We start from the raw sequence: 19,218 nt of genomic DNA on the forward strand, positions 1-19,218 counted from the left end.
CAAGGGCGGCTTGCTCGTATCCGTTCAGTCCTTCCGAGGAGCAGTTGGCGGGACCCAGCGCGCAGTTCGGAACCAACCGGTAGAGGTGCTTCGTCTGCCGCAGCTGCTAAAGGAAGTGGTCGAGCAGAGGGTCAGCGCCGCCGACACTGGAATCCTGCTCCGCTCTAATTTCGCATTAGGAAGTATCGTAATCATCGCTGATGGTTTTTTCATTATTAAAATTTTTCATATGATATCATTGTTTCCTTTTTAGCAACGTACGGATCCATACATAGTCAACTGTATTGCTCTCTTTTCTATAAGCCGGTAGCACTGTTTTTTCTACGGAGCGTTTTTTTTTCAATGAAGTATTTCAGTTTTTATAAACAATTAATGAACAAACGTACTCTGCGGATTTTTATACCAAGGAAAATGGGCATAGGAGCCTCGTGATGCTGCTAACACAGCAGCTTTCTTCTGCTACCTTAGCATTTTTCTTTCCACTCATTCCAAAATAATAATAATAATAATAATAATCATAATAATAATAAATCTGAATTTGAAATTAACAAGCGCCCCTTTGACGATCCTCCGAGCGCTTTGCGCATGTTCGCATCTATAATCTGATTTGTTGCAGTGGCTTAGATGTTACACTATAGTGTAGGGCAGCATATATCGGAGGTTCCTCTCCCGGTAAACCTCCCTGCCTTTCCTTAATTTCTCACTTTTTCGCTCTTTCAAACATGAATCCGTTCATTATTATGTGCTGCCACGCATTCAAGAGCTGGGCGGTTTGCTAAAGAGACACCCGAGGTCACTGCATATTACGCAGGCATTCTGTTCTGACCTATTGCTTGACTATTCGCAGTAAGACACGCGCTCCTGGCACCAGCGTGTGAGCTAATATGCCATTCCGTATGTATGTACGTACATGACGTCTGCAGCACGATAAATTCAGTAACGACCGTGGATACTGATTATTTTTCTTGACACTGTTATTGTGAAGCTAGGGATGACCAAATGTCTTGACGACGTCACAACATGATTGGCAACGACGGTATCGGTCAGCGTAACGAAGGGAACAAACGGGCGGACGTCATCCTAAAAAAAAAAAAAAACTCAGTTATATAAAGCGACAAACTGCGACGCGCTGACGTTATCGTGATCCCGATTTGTGTAGTAGCACGGTCAAGAGGTGATGTTCAGTGACGTCACAGGAAAAGTGCTTCGTGACTTTGATCACTGGCGCGCCTCTGTTCTATATATACATTGGAGCGCTGTGTATGCATATAAAAGTATGTGAACCCCTTTTTTAATGAATGAATGAATGAATGAATGAATGAAATATTTATATATGAAATACAAATTCTTGCTCCAAAATCACCTTATCACGTGGACCCTTCAGAATCACCAATAGTTCTGGGCCCAAGGAAATTAACGCAAATAATCATTGCAACTACACAGTTAACTATAACGCAAATTTTAAGCACAGATTCGACTCACGTTGTTAAGGACACAGTAATAAGTGTTGCAAAATATATGCGCCACAGGGTCAACACACAAATGCATTTCAAGCGTCCCGTGCGAAAGTCCAAGCGAAACCAGCAGCATGTATATCAGCAGAGGCGGCTAAATAGCTCGCTGGGTCGGCAACAAATGGGCAGAGATTAGCCAGCGCGTCGGGGGCCAGCGCACGTGTAGCCTTAGTTTCGGGCGATGGGCATGCGAAGCGCGTCTCCGAATCCCGGCATTTGGGCGCTCGGCCGGTGAGTGGCAGCCTGTCGCAAGGTTGCACCGCCGACATCCAGGCGGCCGTCGTAACCCGATTAGGGGGCGGCCGAGACGAGCGCCGGCGTTGTGCGACCCTGCGCTTTAATGGCCGTCTTGGATGGCGCTCGCTCGCTCGTCGGATTGCTCCACGCCGATCAGGCATCTCGCACACGTGACCCCCTCCCGGCTCTCTCTTGTCAGACGAGCCATTCGTACACAATCCATGCCTCGCGAAGCGCGCAGGTGCAGCGACCTTGGTCATGCGGCTAAATAGGCTCCACTCTCTGTCTCCTCTCGCCAATGGAAGTCCTGTGGCTTTTCTGACTAATTCTTCTTCTCCAGAGCCCGTCTGCATTATTTAGTCCATCCTTTTACCTTTCAGTCTCCTCGCTCTTCGCTTTTTTTTTTCTTTACATTTTTTTACTTTCCTGTTAAGCATCTGCTTACACCGGTAAAAGAGAGCAAGCCGGACGCCAGTCCTGCTTGCTCTCCTTCAGATGGGACGAAGGGGTGGGCACGCGGTGGTATAAGCGACACATATGAAAGAGAGGTTGCGAGAATTCTGTTTGATAATCTATTGACTTAACGGCGTTCTCATAATCACTACAGTCTCCTATATTGTGCTTTTCTATGTTTCCGTAATATTGCGTTTTCTCATGGAAACCATTTTCGTTCTGTGTTTCGTCATGTGAGTGCTAATCGCAGATTTCAGAGCAACCCATACAAATCCTGGGTATGCCTACTAAAGTTCCTGAGACTAGCGTAAATCTCGAGGTAGTCAATGCTAAGATAGCCGATTTGAGAAGTGCAGTCTTTGTTACACGCGGGCGCACTTCGTACACTACAACCACTAAGATCAAACGCCGTATACGTCGGCTGGCTCCCTCTTTATAATCTGGCAAGACTCTCGCCGCTAACACTTTCGCTTTTGTTAGCCATAGTCGACTCAATCTGGAGTAAGCGGTTCACTTCTATTTAACCAAGCATGTTTCCGCCGACACTGCGGCGGGCTTGAATTCTAACATAGTAATACTTGTTGCTGAGCATGTACAGTATGGTCCACTGTTAAAGGGAACGCTCAAGTGAGCACATTTCGTATTGCTGGTCCCCTAAGTGCAAGTGCACGTGGAAACTTGTCTCGTGCACAACACTAGCCTATCGAAAGGAGTCAGAACTGTCAACCACCAGTAGTCGTATGCAAATCTAAGCCACGATGCTTTTCCAAGAGATCGATATCTAGACATATACTTCACGCAAGTGTTCCCTTTAACAGTGGACTGTACATACATGCTTACTGGTATACAAAACGACGCGTAACCACCATAGAAGGTTTCGAGGCAGAACAGAAAAGGGCTTCATTCGCAACTAACTACTAGTGAGTTCTAAGTGGGAAGACTGGTTTCGGAAAATTCTTGTCGCTCGTAAGCAGTGGAATCACTGTAAAGATACAGGGTGTAGACACGTCGGAGGATCGTTTCCCTATATATGCACACTATTTAGCGTACCTGACGCAATGTCGAGGACACGTTTCACCGCTTTGAAAATTGAACAGCGACTGGAGAGAGTACGAAGTCCGGAGCAGTGCGGGGAGAGGCAAAACAACAGGGCCTCGCTTCCCGCAACGAGCCAGGGCTTCAACGTCGCGAGAGAGGAACAGGCAGAAACCGAGGAAAGAAAAAAACAGAAAGAAAGTACCCCCGAAGCAGCACCTCGAGCGATCGCCGCCTCTGGAGCTGCCAGCCAGGCAGCGCAATCGGACCTAAGCGTCCGCGCCCGTGTTACCAATCTGCTGCGAGTAATAAGCTTGTTAACGCCCTGCTTCCCGGAAGCCGCCTCCGCGGACGGGCAAGCGGCGAGACCAGGAGAGCGGCCGAATTTAATCCAGCGTGCTTGCTCGGCCACCGGAACCACTGCAAGCGAGGAGGAGGCAGAGCCATCGGCAGCCGCTCATCGGCCGCCGCCGGGTAGCGAGTGCGTGCGCACAAACGCACGTATACTATACGCGCAGTATATAGAGAGATACTGCTTCCCCTCCCCCTTCCCTCCTGAGCTCTTCACCCAGCGCAGTCTCTCTTTTCTTCGGGTTCTCCTCATAGACCGCAATTAATTTGTGGCCTGGGGGGGAATCCCCGAGCTCAAAGACAAATCATTCCCCTCCCTTCTTAAGCCCTCTGCGGCGGCGGCGGCGGCAGCCCGAGGTGAGAACAACGGAACCGGAGGATTTTCGCCGCTCGCGAGAGGCACCGAGGCTAGGGGAGGAAAAACCGCGGGTGAAAGGAAAAAAGAATAAAAGGAGAGCAAACTCAGTCCCCCGGCCACAGCCGCTATCTCGCCACGCGTGCCTGTCTCTTCGGCTTGTATCCCCCCCCCCCCTCTTCTTTTCCTCTCTCAATCCAGCGTTGCACACTGGCACCTTTTTTTTCCCCTCGCCTCCTTGTGTTTGCCACCACCCGTCTTCTGGTTGCCTCTCCACGCAACCTTTCTTCTCTCTTCTTTTGTCATCGTGTTTCCCCCTGGAGTTTTTGTTTTTCGCGGTTTCGCGCAAAAGCCGCAACGAGTAGTGGAGGCGCGTAGACAGTGCTTTGTTGCGCTTGCCTGCCTCTATCCGTCTTAAGCAGCGGGCTCGCTTTCCTTTCCTTTGTCGTTGTTCTTTTCTTTCCTTGGATTCATCGGCTCTCAGCTTGCGGTTGCAGCTCTCGCTCGCTATAGGGCGTATCTCGACGTACCGGAGCTCCGTGCTTTGCGGATCTTGTTTCATTACGCAGGAATACACCAGCTTGCTTCCTTCTTATCGGACTGATCAGTATTTTCTTCTTTATCCCCTTCGCGTTATTTCCTTTTCTTTTCTTCTTTTTTTTTCCTTCACAGCTTTGGCACGTATATTACTTCAAGTGTGCAACTAGCAGCATTCTAAAGAACAGTGCATCAAAAAAGAAGTATTAATATCACGAGATGTATATGGAGTTGCCCTTTTCTGGAGCACGGCTCTAGTCCCAAAGACGCGAAGATTTTTGAAACCCTGACCACCATATCTGTGCTTCATAATCTCTGCTCCTCTCGGAAGGTAGCCTGCAGCTTTTTTTGTTTTTGTTTTTTTTTATATTTTGCCTAACCTTTGTGGTCTGCAGCTTTACCTTGTTTCAGTTCCTCAGCGCTCCTGTTCCTACACCATCCTAGCCGCGATGCAGTAAGGAACGTAAGTATAGGATTTAAAACAAGAGAAATGTACGCTTTTCGTTTTCTCGCTCTTGTTTTGCAAAAATGTAAGACTAGCGATGGTCGCAGCATTCCTAGACTAGCGATGGGCGCAGACTAGCATTCCACCTTAATGCGCTCACGACATTAACATAGTTTAGTAACACGAGTTCGCCACTTGTAAGTTTCACGTCTTGGAATAGGCGAATGTTTTGCTCTTTTTTAATAAATACTATCTATCTATCTATCTATCTATCTATCTATCTATCTATCTATCTATCTATCTATCTATCTATCTATCTATCTATCTATCTATCTATCTATCTATCTATCTATCTATCTATCTATCTATCTATCTATCTATCTATCTATCTATCTATCTATCTATCTATACGCGGGTGCGTGTTTGAATGAGACGACTGGTGCAATGTTTGAACTGAGTGGTTGCGGTGAACGAAGAGTGTGTGCGTCCAACAACATTGCAATCCTCAAATAAGTGGCACAAAGCCGACATGTAACAGCCTTGTTTCAAGTTACGGCGTGAGTAGACTCACGACAGGTGCGAGCTGCGATACCACGGAAGTACAGTGCGCTCCCCACTCCCTCCCTCCACTGCCTCCGTCTTTGTTTCTCGGCCCGGCTTCGGAGCCACCACGGAAGTGTGTCGCAAATGAGGGATCGTCTCCTGCCGGGATAAAATCTGCTGTCGGATTACTGCTGTGGCTCGCTGTTCTGTCGGATTCCATCGCCATAAAAAAATAAAAAACAAACGAAAAAACAGATATAGGAAAAAAAAAAAAACCTACGAAAGCTCAGCCGTCTGATCGGCCTGGTCACAGCGGTATCGTTCATGACAATATCCCTATTCAGTATATACTTGTAAGTGCCTTTATTGTCCATCATTTGTAACGAGAAGCTTGGCTGTGTGTGTGTGTGTGTGTGTGTGTGTGTGTGCGTGCGTGTGCGTGTGTGTGTGTGTGTGTGTGTGCGCGCGTGCGTGCGTGCGTGCGTGCGTGTGTGTGTGTGTGTGTGTGTGTGTGTGTGTGTGTGTGTGTGTGTGTGTGTGTGTGTGTGTGTGTGTGTGTGTGTGTGTTTGTGTGTGTGTGTTTTGTCTTGTAATATACTGATTTGCGCAATAGCGTAAAGAACCACACGGACGGAGCAAGAGCAAGACGGTACAAAGCGCTGTGTCACGTCTTGCTCTTGCGCCGTCCATGTGGTTCGTTAGACTATTGCATGAATTATGTCGCACCATCTATACAGCCCATGAGTCTGTCCTTTTTTAATATATTGATTATATATATAATCTCTAAAGATATTTTGTCATCGGCGGGACCCGACTAGATAGAAGAGTCCGACATTACCTCACGGTCTCGTTTTAACCGAAAGCCGCGTGCTCCGCGATCCCAGAATAAAGGCTGGCGAATTAAAAATGCGCTCCATTCATATTTCTGTTGGACGCGTGCAGTCAATGAATTTTTTTGTTAAGCGAATCTTCAAGATTTATCCTGAACAAGTCAAAGCCCTAGGAATATGAGTTCGTACAATAAAATTTTGTCCCTAGAAGTATATCTTCTAGCCAATCGTGAATCCAGACGTATCATCGGCGAGGTGTAAGAATGGCAGACTATAGGAGAGTGACAAATATCACTTCCGAACGGAAATATTTCTCAGTGACAAAATTTCACGAAAATTTTCGTTTTTACTAGCGGAACGGTTTAAGCTGGCCGTAATCTGTCCAACGCGAACAAAAAACCTCGGGCGTGTATGCGCTATAGGAATTGGGCAAGCCCCACAGTCGACTGCAGCAGGTGCCAGCGCTAAACGAAAATGAATACGTAAAAGAAAAAGAGAAAAAGAGAGAGAAATAAAGCGAATAAAGACATAAAAAGATATAAAGGAACAGACACAAAAAAGATGGAAAAAACAGAGAGCAAAACAGAAAGAGAGAAATAGAGAGAAAGAATCGGAGAGAGAGAGAGAGGGGGAGAGAGAAATAGATAGAAATAAAGAGGAAGCGATAAATAGAGAGAGAAAGGGAAGAAAGATAGAAAGATAAAGAAAGAGATAAAGAGAGAAATAAAGAAATAGAAAGAAACAGATACAAAAAAAATAGATAGAAGAAACAGTGAGAAAGAGAAAGAAAGAGAAGAAAAAAAGAAAGGGAAGAATAAAGAGAAACAAGCAAGGCCGCCCCAGCGCCGCTCTTCCTTTAGGCTTGGAACCCCTAGTATGAAGCTGCCATATTTTTTTTTTTCGTTCGTAACAGTACCTTGCCATCGACCGGAAGCCAAGATCACGATTGGTTAGTGGGTTTATCTATAGGACCTCTGCATACGGAACAGTTCTGGATCAAGAGCTGCTTCTCAATAATAATAATATCTGGGGTTTAACGTCCCAAAACCACGATATCATTATGAGAGACGCCGCCGTAGTGGAGGGCTCCGGAACTTTCGACCACCTGGGGCTCTTTAACGTGCACCTAAATCTAAGTACACGGGCCTCAAACATTTTTCGCCTCCACCGTAAATGCAGCCGCCGCGGCCGGGATTCGATCCCGCGACCTTCGGGTCAGCAGTCGAGCGCCATAACCACTAGACCTCCGTGGCGGGGCAAGAGCTGCTTCTCGAGGACGACGAAGATGACAACGGCGATGCCCGCACGACAACTTCTGCCGGCTTTAAATATTTCTTTACTGATAATTCGACATTGAAATCAATATATCAATTGACTATAGCATCTAGGAATGTTACTGTGCTGAAAATATTGGAAAAATCCGCCCACTATTCGGCCATTCCCCTGCATTGGGTATGAGCCTTTGTCAGAGGACAACAACAACAGCGACCAAGACGGAAGGGTGACGACGGAACCTCGTCATCAGCGGCGGTATGACGGCAGTATAATCACTCATTTTAAGCGATAGCCGCCATGCGTCTGCGCATGCTTATTCTTTGCGCGTTTATACTTTATGCAGGAGGCCATATCCTACCATTCACATTATAGATCACGCCGACCCTATATAGGGATCTCAAGCGCAGTGGCTAGTCGGCATGACGAAAACAGCGAATTTTTGACAAGAAACGCGCTGCGGATTGCGGCGACGAACGCAACCCGCATACAACACTCGCCCGAAACATGGAAAAATCCGACGTAGCGCGAGCAATGACAACCGCCATTTGAACCATCAGACGCATGCACGAAGTCCTTGCGTGGCGGCAAGCGCTTCGCGAAAAGCTATATCATGACCTTCCGCTTCGCGGTTACAGGCGAGTTCGCGCTCTGAGCATTCCACCCTACCGTCCCCGAACATTATATATGGCAAAATAAAGATATGAGGACTTCCCCCGGACCACTGAAAACCGCTTAGAACGTCTCATGAGATGGTGGAAATGAAAATGGGACCAACTGTACTAATTGAAGCGATCGTAGTGTTCGCGATTTAAGCAGTAAGTACAAGTTTAAAGTGTCGCAGAAACGTGGCGAAAATTTACAGTAAAAAAAGGGGACTGGTGGCGATTGCCATTGCGAGCACTGTATAGCGTACGTAACGGTGACTCGAAGACATACGTCACTTTTGTGAAAACGCGCCAAATGACTCAACGCGCTGGCTTGCACGAAGGTAATTCTCGAGCCAACGATAAGTGCTGTGGAAATAGCACCAAGAGCCTGAACGCACCTTATTTCGGGCGGGATATGCTTAAAGGCGTTTTATTCCGCTTGATGAGGTATAAGCGCAGTAATGTAGGCAGGAAATTTGTATTTGTTTTTGTTTTTTTTTGGGGGGGGGAGGGGCCCGGGCGCGGTGTGCCATCCCCTGACTACTCCACTGAATACGGGTACGGAATAGAGGTTAGAGAATCGGGGATAGGGGCTAAAGGCCCAGAGTTGAAATCCCACTATTGGAAAATTTTTGTTTGTTTATCCGGTGCATAGGTATACATTTGTTGCGTTTGCGTCACACGTGCGCGTGTGCATGCTTGTATGACGCCACTTGCGGCGAGCGCTGCTATGCCGCCGATTGCTGCAAACGCCGTGATGCAAACGCCGTGAAATCCGTAGGCAGTGGGTTACGTCACTCATCGAGACTCTTCGCCCACCTGAAACCTGTCGCGCTATAGCTAATGAAATGCTAAACGTGAAAGAAGCAGTATGTTGCGCCTTCTCGCAAGAAGCCTCGGAAATGCGCGATTGAAGCATTGAGAATTCTGCAAGTACCGTACTGAGAACATGAAATTACGTTTTTTTGTATTGTATAGGCATTTGCGCTTGACTATATGCTGCATTAAGTGGTAAAAATTTTCACGCTGACAAGCGGCGCTGCTTTCGCGGCAACGAGTAGAAGGACAGACCGTGGAGTTCCGTGCACTCGTTGCCATATTGTTGCTGATTGCAAAGCGCTTCACTGCTTTCGTACGCGCACGAGCTAGCCAGGGTATGCAGCGTTCGGCGGTCTCCAATCGGCAAAGTTTTCCATGAACCGGTGGAGGCACTACATGAATGGAACTACTGCCATATATATTCCACATGCCACATGTGCCGATGTACAATCGCTATTACACTCGCCTACCACTGTTTATGCAGCATCTTTCTAGCTCATGGCTCTATCACCAAGCACATCGAAAAATTCTGATTAAAAAAACAATGTTACACGATGTTGTTAACGTTACCACGGCATCATTGCACATTGGAAAAAGAAAGCAAAAGGCGCTGCATTCACGACAGCAGTTATATGAATGCAAGACATTAAATGCACCATTTAGCGTCAAACTTCACTGTTCCATTATTTTTTTACCTATCTATTCGTGCAAAAGAACTTCTTGATAGCCGAGTCTGTGCAATGAAACATAATTTCCGCTTAAGTGACCGACACAGCGCACATAAGAAAGTCAAACGCGGCAACACGAGCAGCCGTGTCGTCGTGTGTTTGTGTTGGAGACACACTGATTAACTATCTTCAATCGCACATCAGTGATATGGAGATAGGCTGTTTATGTATTTGTTTCACGAAACCGAATGCCACGTAAGACATCGCTGGATTATTTGTGGCATAAACACACGCGTGGAAAACTACGCTTCATGGGAACGGCTGGTCGTGCACAGGAGAATATGATATTTCGGTACTCCACAGCTCATAAACGCCTACGTTGACATCATTCCACAAGCTTCGTTGAGTGCGAACGGTATATCTTAAACCCTATTCTATTGCCGATGAAAATTAATCGCAGGAAACAGAAAAATATCTTTGAGAACTGAAATTGGCAAAATGTCACACACACTTCTTGATGCGCAAAGTATGCGCGACCACGCCAGGTCTGAGCTCAAAAGGAAAGTGAACGTTTTGCACACTGCCTATACAGCTGCCGCTTTCCTGTTTGAACTACTTGTTTAATACCTTCGATGAACAAGAGACAGAATGAGGCATATCACTGCTGTAAAAGAGCCAATAGTCCAATGCGGTCCACCTTTTCTCGGTGGAAAGGGGCGGTGGGGGGAACAAATTACTTATATAATATTAACATATGTGTACCAAATTAAGGGGAATCATCAGAGGTGGTTCAATTATTGAAGATTTCGTAAACGACCTCCACAAAGTATGTAAAATATGCAGATACTTCACAATGTTTCAGCGTAACTCTGGCCCTTCGAACACAAAAAGTGCAACGCACCGCACCTGCAGGCAAAAGAAAAATAATAAGAAAAAAAAAAGAAAGTGCACCACAAAGATTATGTTGCCTATCATCTATAGCTTCGAAGAGTGCGCATCTCATGAAACGGACATAATAGAAACGATGGCAAGAAACAGGGATTCTATAAGAAGAAAAATGAAAAAGGAAACGGCAACATCATAAATAAAAGAACCACAAAAGTGTACACGTACAAACACACGCGGCGGCCACGGCTTCGCTGTCGGCCGACTCCGAGCTGTGAGCGATTTGCTGCATTATAAAAATAACGTTTGTACCGGAGCCTGCAGCGTCCACGCAGGCGGCACGTCGTAAGCGAGCAAACAAGTGGACCCGCTCTCTCTCCTCCTCCAGTCACCACCGCGCGAGGTGGTGGCGTATACACCCTGACAATGGCGAACCGAGCGCCTGCCCCCCTTCGCCCCTCTGCGAAAGCGTCGCGTCCTGTTACTGGGACAATCTGTTATCAGCGCGAGCCGGTACGCCGATAAACAGAGACGTCGGCGGTGTCTGAGAGGAGCCTGGCGGCCGATGTTTAGGACGCTGGACGGGCCGACGGGAGTCGTGGCGGCAGCAGCAGTGCTTACTCTGATGGCGCTGAATATTTGATCAGCTCCAATACGCGCGCCGCCGCTTCCGTGTGTGCTCTCTGCGATCGTCTTTTTCCAAATGCCATTACAGCCGCAGCCTCCCCACCCAACCCTGTAGTACGCGTCTTTGGCGGGCGGCCACACGGTTTCCGGTCGGTCCGCCGGCGGTGCCTCGAGGAGGAGTGTAGAAAGAGAGTGGCGGCCGTCAACCTGGCTCTTCCATTCGGCCGATGGGCGCTCACACGGGCGCCCGCGAGGCGTTCCATTATAAAACGCCGTTGTTGCAACTCAAGAGGACCCATTGCAAGACAGCAAAGAGAAAGCAACTGCTCTGCTTATTGGGAAGTCCTTGCGGGAGAGCATCTATTTCGGGGAAGACGAAATGCGGGAGACCCCGGGAGGAGGGGAGGGCGGGGAGCGCAGCGATAAGAGTGTCTCTCGTTATTCGCTTTTATTGTTTTTTTTTTTACCCACCGGCAAAGGGGTCCGCCGTTATTAGGGTTGTGCTGACGAATGAATTTGTAATGCTGCAAAGTGTTAGCAGCTTTATTGTTGTCCGTCTTGCGCCTCTCTTATTTCTTTCCCGTTCCGTCCTTTGAGCATCAAAGTAATGCAGAAAGAAGGGGGAGAAGGGGGCGGAGTTGTCGTATTAGCTTGATATATTACGAGACGAAGGGATTAATGATAGAGGCGAACGCAGCGAGGTCCAGAAGAACGGGAATAACTGCTAACCCTCACGATAGCGTGCCGGCCGGCTAAGGAAACGATGATTAAATACGAAAAACAAAGAGTTGCGATTTACCCTTGGCAGTCGCAAACATTTCTTTCCAAGTACAGCAAAGCGAGGCCACATTAGCGCATGGACATGCATAGAAATTGCTGGAAGATTATACTGATCATTACTCACGAATATGTGGCACCGTTTCGTGGCTACGACACAAGCATTGGTTTGCGAAGTACACCTCGGCCGAGACAGCAATAATAATGCTTAATGGTCGCGCATGGAAACATAACAGCGTTATGAATCCTACACCCCATTTTAACCTCTCTCCCTCGTTTCTTTTTTTTTTTTCGTTAGAGGTAAAAAATTTATAAAAAGTTATTTCCATCCACTGAAAACTTTGGATAGAATCTATATGTGAACTTGCAATCTTATGAAATGTTTATGCAGCGCACAGACCTTAACGTCGTGTGGCGGTAATGTTTGTAAGCTACACTGCTCATAAGCTATGCCGACCACAGATAGAGGGAATTTGCTGTAGTGAAGTCATAGAGCATGGCAGGAACTACAGTGTGATCTGGCCGACACAGAGGAAAAAACGAAAGGGGACAAGAAGAGAGATGATGGTGAAGACAGTAAGAGGTGATACATGAAGTCTCCTTAATGTCCCGAGTCTTATCCGGTACCCTTCAAACGGTTCATAACTGCTGCTGTAGCTGTTAATTGTGGCCCATGTATGGTCGCACATTGCGGACAAAATAGAACATTCAGTTAATGGTTGCCCTCCAGTGCCTTTCACTGTAACATGTCATAGCGGAAGGCACTGGAGGACAAGCATTAACTGAATAGACAGGGCAGTCGCGAAATAGATGCTGCACAATGTCTCAACGTACATGGTAGCGTTCACATCTGGGACTGTACACGTACGGCCGATAAGGTGTGCATATATCGTCAAGTGAAAGCAATGCCCAGGCGGATCCTATGAAGACCACTTGCTTGTCGGGATTCTCTTGCGTTATGGGGGAGTCAAGGAGTCGTGCTATAGGGTGTATTTCCGTAAGCATCAAGTATATAGATGTTGTAGAACTACACGGGGTTGTAGTGGATGTCGTTTAGACGCCCTGGTTGTAATGTCTCAACAAAGCCCTCTGTGCCAACAGTCTCATTGAGTTCGGTATAAGCTGCTGTGCATTCTGCTGTTCTTGACGCCTGTAGAAAGTTCACGTCATTTTGTGAGCATGGCATTTTATGTTGACAGCTTTAGAAACAGCGGTTCTTGCTTCCGCATCTGCTGGTTGGTTGCTTGCCAACCCAGGTTGCCCAGGCACACCTCTAAAGTGTCATTGAGCGGCCATTTCTCAGCGCAAGAATGAACGCCTAAGCGACGTCTAAGGCTAACGCACAATACTGGCATCTTCCTGGGCAATTGCGCTCACTTAAAGGCCAACTCCGGCGATTTTTTGGCCATGTCAAAGTAATGGTGCTTTTATGTTCCTGAGACGCTCCTGTTACGGGCCCGATAGCAGAAATACCCGGGAAATTGGAGAATAACTTTAAATAAGCAAAAAAGCGCAACACCGAAACCGAAACCCAACAGAGTGTACTGTCTACGTATGACGTAGACGTTGTTACGAACGAACCGGAAGCCGTGCAAGGCATGCCGGTCACGCCGGCGCGGAGTATGAAAACTGTGACAGTCGGGACGACCAGCGAAGCGCCGGCCAAACCAACGCTGTCTGTCGCCTTGTGCACAGCAGACGCTCGCTGTAGCGGCCGAAGCGCCGAAGTTAGCGGTGCCCTCGGCTGCGTCACTTCCGCTGCCTTACCAATACAGACGTCACAGACGCAATGTTGCCAATAATTGTGGGAAGCCAGGAGGGCGTTTGCAGACAATCTTTAAAATTCATTTGCAAACAATCTGCGCATGTCTCAAGCCTGTAATTTGGCATAAACGACGGAAACGTGCAAAGGAACGTACCCAGCGAATTTCATTGAGATCCATCGACCTCGAAAAATCGCCGGAGTTGGCCTTTAAGCAGGCGGATGCACAAGTGAGACGGCTACTCAGCGATCTTTACGAAATTTTTTCCGAACTTCGATGTGTTGTGACCTTACGATACCTTTTTTCTCTGATTTATCAGTATTAGAGGTGGTAGGTCTTTTTCAAATTGCGAAACACAAAATTCTTGCGTGTTCATTTCAGCAAAACACTTTCCATGCAGATATGACAGCATCCATCCCTGAACATTGCATGGCGTGCACACTTCCGATGTTCGAGATATGCCATTGTGTAGCTAAGCTGAGTGCGATGCGATTAAAGCGCGTGAGAGAGCCTCGAATGCGCAAGCACAAGCATTCCACAGCTCGAGCTCAATTGCGGGTTTAACACTGGGACGAATGATAAAGCATGCGCGGCACATTTCTGATAGTTTGGAACGCCATTTTATTCGCAGCCTGATAGAAGCGACACTGAAGATAATTAAATGTGTCTCATGCAACAACACGTCTCTGATGCAGAAAGGCTCCTATATGGGTATTGTCGGGTATCTGGTATCTCAGCCTGCTGCCGCATCTGCGCAGAGCTGATACACGAAGTGGGCAAGACGAACATGAGTTAATGCAAGATTTATATATAGAATAAACAGAGGACGTGACATATTTGGCGCTGGAGCCGAGAGCTTAACGGACTCGCACTGAGATACCCCGTGCAAAAACGTATGTAGACAATCTATAGACTGTCTGAAAATGGGTTTAGACTGTCTATAGACTGTTTAAATCTATTTTTGTGAGGGACGACGGCGCCTCAAGATTTCTTCGCTCGCTCTCTCCGTCTCTCCGCGCGGCTCGGTTATTTCATAGCCCTGGGTTCCGTTGATCAGCCAGTAGTTCGAAGCCTCCAACCAGGAACGGCCGTTTATCGCTTGTTTGAATCGGACCAGTGGCTGAGAGGGCTTGCCGCCCGTTGCGTGAGGAAGTGGCGTTTGTGCGTCAAGCGCACCGCAGGCGTTCCAAGGGTTGCATGAGACGCCCGCCGGGTTTGTCGCCCGTTGCATGAGGCATTCTCTATGATCAGTGTTGACGCCACATAGGTACATCAGACATTATACTGGCTTCAATATTACGCCGAAGCAACGAAGTTTGATGGGGAAGCCCTCACACAACAGTGCGCAGCTCTAGGCGAGCATGTCTCAATGGCAATCGCGCAATGATTTTATAAAGGGGAGTAACCTTGGGCAGCTATAGCATTGTCTATGAACCAACGGCTTGTAACCCAGGGCATAACGATGCTTTAGAAGCTCTGACGTGGCATGAAGTGCACATTTTTTAAACTGAGGGGGCGACGCGGTGCATATACGAATGGTTGCTCGCTGGAAGTCTGTGAAGGGGATAGGTGAAACCATCCCACACTTGTCGTATCGGGGGCTCTATACGTTGACCTCCCAGACGTAGGAGAGGAGTGTATACGCTGTATATATCACGATGTGCGCACCACTTAGCAATACTTTTTGCAGGTTGGGTTAACTGAATGTTAACCGTGGTCAGGAGCGACGCCGGGTAATGATGGCTGTCCTGGCAAGTAGATGACATGTGTGGTCAGAAAATTCGGCTATGAAAGGCAGCAGTGGCTTTTGAACAGGCCGCGAGGTATATACGCAACAGACAGGCTCCGTATCTATAGCTTGCGCACGCATGTAGCCCGTTTTAATGTCCCGCTGAAAAACGTCTTCTTTCATTGTGAGTATACCCAATTGGCCCCAATTGCGGTTCAGTTTGTGGAAACGGTTCGGCTGCTGCTGTCGATACGATTATGGTCGAACTATATAGACAGCCCGACTATATACATCGGGTTGCGCGCGCAACTGCACGCGCCCTGCCATTATCGACTCGCGCGCGCGGTTGCCTTCCTCTTCAGAGTGACGTTTACCTATGTTTACCCGGCGCAGGAGGCCTGCCGACCCTGTCCGGACTTCCCCGTCCGGGCAACTGGCTTCTAGATCCGCTGTTGCCTCCTCTGTGGCCGATCGGTCTGCGGGCAGACCAGCCGCCTCCGCTGTGGCCTTTCCTGCACTTCTACCCGCCTTCGGATGGCCACCTGCTTTCCCCCGGTGAGTGTGTTACGCCTGTCGCGTGTCCATCTGTTGTTGCCACTTCTGGTGCAGCACTTCTAACGGCGCCATTCAAGTGGCTTCTATACCACGCTGTGACTCAAATCGCTAACTATGCGGAGTACGCCCTAATGATCGGAGCCATAGAAAGCCGCTCGCCAAAGCATCCCATCAGTCCTGCTTTCGTTGTAAGAATAAACACTGAAGACGCCGTGCAAGACACATTACCGGTACACGATATTATACCCCTTGCTATAACGGAAAGCGTCCACGTGACTCGGTCGGACATTGGTCACCAGTGGCGTAGCCGGGGGGGGGGGGGGGGGGGGGGGCACACCGGGCCCGTGCCCCCCCCCCCCCGCCGACACTTTTTTTTTTTTGCTATGGCATACAGAGCCCAAATGACACTTGACCAAATCTGCCTGCCCGGCCCCCACTTCAAATCAAGAAGGTGCCCCCCCGAAAAAAAATTCTGCCTACGCCCCTGTTGGTCACGCTCAAGGTCGGAGGTCAAAGCGACTCTGAGTAATATTAAGCAGGAGTATGGCTCAATATGTACGCGTCGCTTTGAATGGACCGCGAGAATGCGGTTCTGGGCGCTCGATTATGCTGAGACGACTTTAAAGACCACTGCGAGAGCACTCTGAGGCACTCAGTTAAACGTTCCATAAACAACAGGACTGTTTCTGCTGCTGCAAATGATTGCCGCTTGAAAAGTCGCAACAGTGGTAGGTTTCGAGCTCTAATTAGCTTCCACAAGCAATTCGTGCTGATTCACTTTTCGGCTTCCATTCCGGCTGAGAAGAAACCAGGAAACATTACTACGTATATTGCGGCTGGGTGTTGCATATACACGAAGTTACCTTTGTAAGATTACGCAGGAGCAAAACCCTAACTGCAGTGTGTGTCACACGTCAGAGACTATTCACCATATCCTTTGCGTGTGTCCTCAATACACGACCGAAAGACAGTCACTTAAGTGTGTCATAGATCGTCTGGACGCCCGACCCTTTTAAATGACGTTATCACGTTATTGTAGCGTCAACACTCGACGTTACGTTTGACGCATTGGCGTCATTTCATGACGGCAGCAGGTAATATCGTATACTTGAAGATGGAGTAATCACGTAACGTAACGTGTGACGGGATGATGTCATCACGCGACGTTTGACGTGATTACGTGTTCACGTTATTCCAACATGTCCAAAATGACATCAGCGCTTCGTCATACGAGTTCTGGTATACCATCGGATGTCGTCAACGCCGGAGTTTTCGCTTCTAGGGTCATATAATGCTTTCGCACTTATCAAAACTTGTCATTTGCATGTCGTATTTAAAACTTGTCATTTGCGAAACTATTATTACTAATGCGTTTTGTAGCCTCATGTTGCATGCCATACTCTACTCCCCTATTCCCGCCTTGGCGAGTCCGCCTATAAAAAAATGTGACTGCCGTTTCTTAGGAATTCCACAACGTAACGCTCGGCTCGTTCCTGACAAGTGGACCGGGTGGAACGCCTCGAGATTTCACGATAATCTTCTCCTCACTCTCTTTAGGCAAATATATATCACTCCTCAAAGCGCGGCTTGTCAGCTGCTCCTCGTGCCGTAAAATAGGGCGCAATAAACAGCTAGCTGCTCTGCAAGTGGATCAACCACGGCGCGTGAGCATTACAGGCACGACTGGCCTCAGATAAGCACTTGCGAATAAATATGTCTCGCTTTTGGGTTCGCCGTATTCTATTCAGCCGTCGTTCCGAGCGAGACCGATAACGACATCAAAGACCAGCGCCCGAGGCCAATACTTCCCGCCGCTGTATACCGGTATCAGCGGCATTATAGAATAATGTGCACAATGGTGACGCCTGGCTTTCAAATACACTTTTATTCGATGACTTCGTCGATTGCTTTTGTCATATCTCCTTTTAAAGCATTCACACCTACTGAAAAGACGTCAGGGTGGGAGCTTGTAATAGTCGGTTCAACAGTAATGGAGAGCGGCGCGAAATCCACGGACGACGTCAAAGGCACAGTGCCTGTGCATGTACCCTTGTTTTCCTTCCTTTCATACAGTCATGTTGTTATTGTTGTTGCTTGGGAAAACTGGCTCATATCGACGAGGGAGATCGGCCGCGCTGCAGTTTATAAAGAAATTGCGCGAATAGAGATTTCAGTGAAATAATACGAAACACTAACATCAAAACTAAAAATAGAGGATGAAACCTGATCTAAATGAATATTATACTGTGAATTCTCATTCAAACAGAAACGAACCAAAGATAAAAAAAGGTTTATTCCCTGTGGTCGGCAACTAGTGATGCAGAACTATCGATGGTACTATCGATACTATCGATAGCTGAGTCACTATCGAACTATCGATGGTAAAAGATACTATCGATAGTGCTATCGATAGTAAGTACTATCGATAGTTTAAAATCAACAGCGCGAACTCATTGCAGAATAAATTTGGTTCCCCGCGCGCCTGGTACATAGTGGAGCCGGAGGAGCAGGCTGAAGGGCAAGAAAGTTGACATGCTTGCGTTCTTCACCAGAGTGCTTCGCTGACACATGATCATAAAGTCAAACTATTAAGCTGTAGCGGAAAGGAAGCCGTTACATGGTTGGAACTACGCGGCTTCAGTTTTATATTGCATTTGATAATTGCAAAATAAAAAATTATCAAGAACTAAGTTTGTTAATTGTAAGATGTAACTGGTTGCTTTTAAATGTTAATCTATTGATGGACATATGCCGCCATTTTCACTGCGCCAATAATTTATCTCGATAAAAATTTCCTCATAAATTAAGCGAAGCTGATAGTAGGCTATCGCAAGTATTTTGGCAGTTTGGCCAGCCAGCAACAGCATCGTTAATCGCACCACTATGGATAGTTTGTCACGTGGTTGTGACGGTGAAGAATTCTACAGCAAGACTGGGAAATACGAAGCTCTTTTGTTTTTGGTCGAACTTGTGCCCAGAAAATCAAAACTCAGAATACAAGCGATACACGCTACGCACTGATTGCGGCGAGAGCAGTCGCCGGCCGTCGAGTAATCTGACAATCGGTGGAACGCTTCGTCTTTTATACATCAGACATCAAACCTTCCAGTGTTATCGCTATTGCTCGCGTAAGCTCTCGAATAAACTTGAATATTTGCGTCCGGCGCGTAACC

At 47.6% G+C, this 19,218-nt stretch overlaps 1 protein-coding gene across 1 annotated transcript in view; it reads left to right on the forward strand.

The window, feature by feature from the left end:
- The window catches only part of LOC119393233 (zinc finger protein Gfi-1-like), a 100,105-nt gene that overhangs the window by 16,183 nt on the left and 64,704 nt on the right, over positions 1-19,218 (forward strand). Inside the window, exon 2 of the mRNA XM_037660146.2 lies at positions 15,884-16,045. Coding sequence (XP_037516074.1) covers positions 15,884-16,045 — 162 coding nt within the window. The remainder of the gene's footprint in view (positions 1-15,883; positions 16,046-19,218) is intronic.

This window comes from Rhipicephalus sanguineus, chromosome 1 (genome assembly GCF_013339695.2).
Source record: "Rhipicephalus sanguineus isolate Rsan-2018 chromosome 1, BIME_Rsan_1.4, whole genome shotgun sequence".
Taxonomy (NCBI): Eukaryota; Metazoa; Arthropoda; class Arachnida; order Ixodida; family Ixodidae; genus Rhipicephalus; species Rhipicephalus sanguineus.